General features: G+C 29.8%; 1 protein-coding gene across 1 annotated transcript in view; it reads right to left on the minus strand.

The window, feature by feature from the left end:
• Window positions 1-2,055, minus strand: part of LOC112511706 (outer envelope pore protein 24A, chloroplastic-like) — a 5,961-nt gene extending 3,906 nt beyond the window's left edge. Inside the window, exons 1-2 of the mRNA XM_025117418.1 lie at window positions 1,744-2,055; window positions 693-1,052 (exon numbers count right to left, since the gene is read on the minus strand). Coding sequence (XP_024973186.1) covers window positions 693-1,052; window positions 1,744-1,947 — 564 coding nt within the window. The 5' untranslated portion in view covers window positions 1,948-2,055. The remainder of the gene's footprint in view (window positions 1-692; window positions 1,053-1,743) is intronic.
• Window positions 2,056-5,213: the final 3,158 nt, after the last annotated feature.

Here is a 5,213-nt window from a genome sequence, read left to right on the forward strand (position 1 = left end):
CATCTCCTCTGCCAAGGTGCGATGTGGGACAAGGAGTACCAATACAACCCCCCATAAGGAACGTATCATCAAATTGTAAATATATAAGAATATCGTAATTGACCATTCCTTCCATTTCATATACACTCCGATTATATATATGTTTACATTTTAGCAATATTTAGGAGCAATAATCATCTAAACAGTTGTTATAATAACATGAAGTTAATATCCTAAAGTTTAGACCTTTTTAGAGTTCTAAAATTGCAAACAAAAAAATACACAAAAAAGAATATAGTTATAAATCATATAATAAGCTTTTGACAGGTGGGGTGTTTGGGTATGTAAAAATCCTTTTACACCAAAAAATATCATAATAGCTAGGTTTAATTTGTAATTTCCACAAATGTTCTACAACTGTGTGTTAGTATAGATTTTTGTAAATTTTCATAGGAAATAGTCCTAAAGTTCCATATTCAAATAAATCCAAATCCGCTTTATGTTGAATGTGTTGATCAGATGCATATGTTAATTAGCATCTCTGTTCCATATTGCATCCGTTTTACACCTCTAGTGCTCATAATGGGGTGGCTTTGAACAGACCTCAACCGAAGTTGTGAGTAGTCCAATTAAGAATTTTGAAGTAAATAGATGACCTCCCTTCTATTAAGCAAGGCAAGCAAGCAAGTAAAATAAGGACCATTATGAGATACCTTGTAAGATCCAATCATCTTTGATCTCGTCGACCAATCTAGTTGCAAATTTTGGTTGGATGTCTGATACACAGCCTTTAACACATGATCCTCATAAAGCTTCCTAGAAACCGCAAAATCCCATGAATCTTTGGCCAAATCATAGCTGGGCTCAAATGTAGTCACTCCTCCATGGACATAAGTGTACTTCAACTTGCAATTCCCAGAACCAAGCACGTGATTAGCCGATACCTTGTTGGCTGAATCAATCACTAGTGTTCCATCAAGCACAGTCCGTTGATCTCCCCTACTGTGACTGTACACCATGTTTAATGGTTTGTCTGAAATTCTAATTGTGTTCATGAACATAAATCTGAAGTCCTGTAGTGCCAACAAAATGCACAAAATCTAATTCAGGAACATCAAAAACATAACAGTATTACTAACACAGTATATATCTACAATGAAGCATGTATGTTCAGCCTATATGTCTTTTGATAAAAATGGCATCTTGGGTCGACAGTACCTCATATACATCCAATAGAATCAACTGAAACCACTAAACACAAACACTTGAAGCAGAAAAAACAGCACATGCTCATATACACAAACATATACTTTTGGGAGCGTGTATACAGCCTTCCATATAAGTTGCTTGATTGTATTTGTAAACAAAATCCTGAAGCCCTTTTGTCTCACCAAAACGCAATTCCGAAATAATTACAGGACACATAAATGATGTCTGTATATATACAGAGACACATGTAATTTTCTGTATAGCTGGCTTATGAACATGCAAATTTATACATACGTGACCTAACTTGTTCATGGAACAAAGACCTAAAATCAATGAATCAACAATACAACACGAATCAAAAAATCAGAACATCCACGTGTAACATATACATATCCGACTGAATTCACAGATTGACCTACAAACTCCAAATAATAGTAAAAACCACAAATATATAAACAATTTTACAGCAGATACAAATTTGTATAACCATACATATATGTTTTCTAATTTAAGAACATATATCTATGTATTTATATGTATGAAACCTTGAAGTACCTTTTTCGGGACATTGTAATCGATGGTGAAGGATCCAGGTTTCTCCACGGCTAGAGCTAGACCGTTTAAGCTAGGGCCGTTGACCACAGTAGCGTCAGTCATGGAAGCACGGAGTTTGACATCGCCGGCGTTAAAGGCGAGGGTGACGGCGGAGGCGGCGGTGGCCTTGTCGGCGTCGTACTTTGCCTTGAAAGACGCCTTCATTTCTGGAGCCGGGGTGGTTGCCTTGAGCTTCGCAAGGAATATCTGTATACCTTGTAGAAGAGCCGTAGGCCGAGTTATCGGTTTCTCCGACCAGTATTTTGTAGGGGTTTGGTGGAAAACGTTTTTCTTTTTTCTTTTCTTCTTTTCGTTCTGTTTATTAACAATTACCAATATGTCCTTCCCCAAAAATTACCCTTAAACTTCAACAAACGTCTAGTTGTCTATCTTTGCATTGTAACGAGAGCTATGAATTATAACGATTTTAAAGTTTTATTAGTTTTATTATAGAAAATTTAACGATGATATAAGTTACATTTGATTTTTACAAATTAATACAATTTGAATAAATAAGAGTTATGATTTCAATTACAGTCTATCGATGAGAAAATTTGTATAACAATTTAAAATCCAATATATTTAAAATCCAACATATTTAAAAGATTCCACAAATGTGTTCGATTTACACCAAGAGCAAATAATCAAGAGATCGAGAGCGAGACCGAAAGTTCTAGAGAAATTGAATGAGATATGAAAAAAAGAACTTTTAATAACTCATGGTGAATATGAGTTTGAATCTCACCTTGGGAGATGGGGAGAAGACATAGAGGTATGAGATGGTGAAGACATTAGTGAAATATGTCAAAAGTATGTTGGGAACCTGAAAAAAAATAATAATAATGTGCATTGTTAACTTGTATTATATGTTATTTTAATTGTAGATTATGAGATTTTAAGACTAAACGCATAAAGTAGTAGTATTTAATGTATTATGAGTTGTTTTTAAGACTTTTAAGGTAGTATAAATATAGATGGAAATGGTTATTATAGTTTGGTTTTTTGCCATGGAGATTGGAGGTGGTCTCTTATCGTATCATTGTTAAATTACCCCTGGGTGTGTGGTATTCTCGTCTTTTAATCATATCTTCTTAATTTACCTTTAAAAATGATATATTATATTATATTATTGATAATATATAATTTTATACAAGTGTAACCCCCGTTCACTCCTTTCATCGTCATGTGGTGACCCCAACCCCCTCCCCTTATCAGCACCGTCATTGATGCATCACCACGGTGACCCCTCTTTGTTACGCATATTGCTCATGGTACACATACTTATTTTCTTCTTCTCCTTTCCATTGTTTACACCTTCGGTTTTTCTGGTTCATTCCACATTTATTCATTGATTTTGATTTCAGGTTTTATGGGGTTTTTTTGGATTTTCATCACTTCTTCATATATTTCATATATGGGTTTTGAAAGGTGAACGGTGGAGGGTGGATTGCTTCTGTATAGAAGACGATTGCAATAGCAACGAGTTGATGCAACATAAAGAGTATTTAAATGACATAATTCATAAGAAAAACAACGATAAAGAAAAAATAATAAATAAACCAACAAAACAAATGTTGAACATTAACCCATTTAAAACCGAATATAACACTATTACTTTGTATATTTATTTTATATTGTATGTATTTAAACATGTGAATTTATCAACTTAATATACTATTATTTTATGGAATTATTTTAACAATATTATGTTATTTTATTTAATGTTATAATTTATAACAAAACAATGAATAAATAAAATAAAGACTTGACCCGATGCTTTAAATTATTAATCGGACCTATTTTCTTTCTAAAGACCGGGTGAACCAACATGAATATTATGATTTTAGGATATACGGCTAATTTTTCACTGGACTTTTTGAATCGTACAAAGACATGTCAAATCCCATTTATTCACAACGAGACAATTTGTAAATAACCCCTTTGGCCCTCTTGTCAATATCAACTACAACTATGTGAGTGTTATAGAACTTTACACTAGGATGCATGTGTTATGTATGTGAAAGTAAATTATGTATAAATATAATTTATTAAAGCTTTATTTAACTGCAGATAAAATATAATCAAATACAAGATAAATATTTTATTTTAAATATAAAAAATTTAAAATATAATTAGGATAATCATTGTGNAAAATAAATTACTTTGTTACTAAACTTAAATTAAATTATAATAAAAATTTAAATTAAAGCAATCATATAAAAAATATGAACTTTTAAATAGTTATTTTAATTACATACTATATTATAAAACATTGGACAAAAAATTTTAATTTTTTTTTATACATGAAGTATTGTTTATTGATGCATATTACTTAAAATTCACGACTACAAATAAGTTATGCATAAGTACAATTTATTAAAGCTCTGTGTTCGAATTTGTGTAACTAATTACCGATAAACATAATCAATAACAAGAAAAATATTTCATTTAAAATATAAAAAATCTAAAATATAATTAGGATAATCATTGTGCTCTAACAAAATACTTAATTATCAGTCCTATTAAAAATTATATTATTAAATAAAAAATAAATTACTTTGTTATTAAATCTAAATTAAATTATAATAAAATTTTGAATTAAAGAAATTACACCAAAGAATTTTAAATATTTATTTTAATACTTTGTTTTTTTTTTCAAATTTATATTTTATTCAAAAATAAAAACATTATCGTTCTCTATAAAAAACGTATTATAACATCGACATGAGACAAAATAAAACGAAACATTAAGATCGAGATGTATTTTGCTTCATTACGCGAGTAACATTCTAGTATTCATATAAGTAATTGCTTCACACAAAGTAATCATAATTTAAAAGATAAAAACTAAATAATAAACAAATTAAAACTAAAAATAATAAGTTAATTTTACATTTTTTATGATAAGTATTCATTATTTATCTTATCTCAACAAGTCTAAGAGGTTATTTGACAGTTGCTGGATGGTTTAATGCATAATGATTAAACAATCATAATGATTAAAAAACTCTTATTATACAATGCAAAATTAAATATAATTGTTTGTTAATTGTTAAGAGTAGAATTAGAGCGCTGAATGGTTAAGGGAGATCAAAGATACAAAATTATTAAGAGAGTTTTAAGACTATCAAAAGACATTTTTTTTGGTCAAATAAGATTTGCACGAATTTTTAAGATTTTTTCAATATGATTCTTCACTGTTCTTGATATTTTTTTTTGACCGGATTGGTTTTTTGTGCCAAATTTGTTCAAATTTTAAGTGTTAGTGATAAAAATTTGTATCGCTAGTTTCGGTTTTGTATTTCAAACAACTTTGATTCACACYWTTTTGCATTTTACACAAGTTTTTAAGGCTAAAATGTCTAAATTCGATTTTTAGCTTTCTGGAAAAAGTTCATAAAAACTCATAAATTTTCATGTTTTGATCTATT

Source organism: Cynara cardunculus (assembly GCF_001531365.2).
Source record: "Cynara cardunculus var. scolymus isolate 2C chromosome LG 4, CcrdV1, whole genome shotgun sequence".
Taxonomy (NCBI): Eukaryota; Viridiplantae; Streptophyta; class Magnoliopsida; order Asterales; family Asteraceae; genus Cynara; species Cynara cardunculus.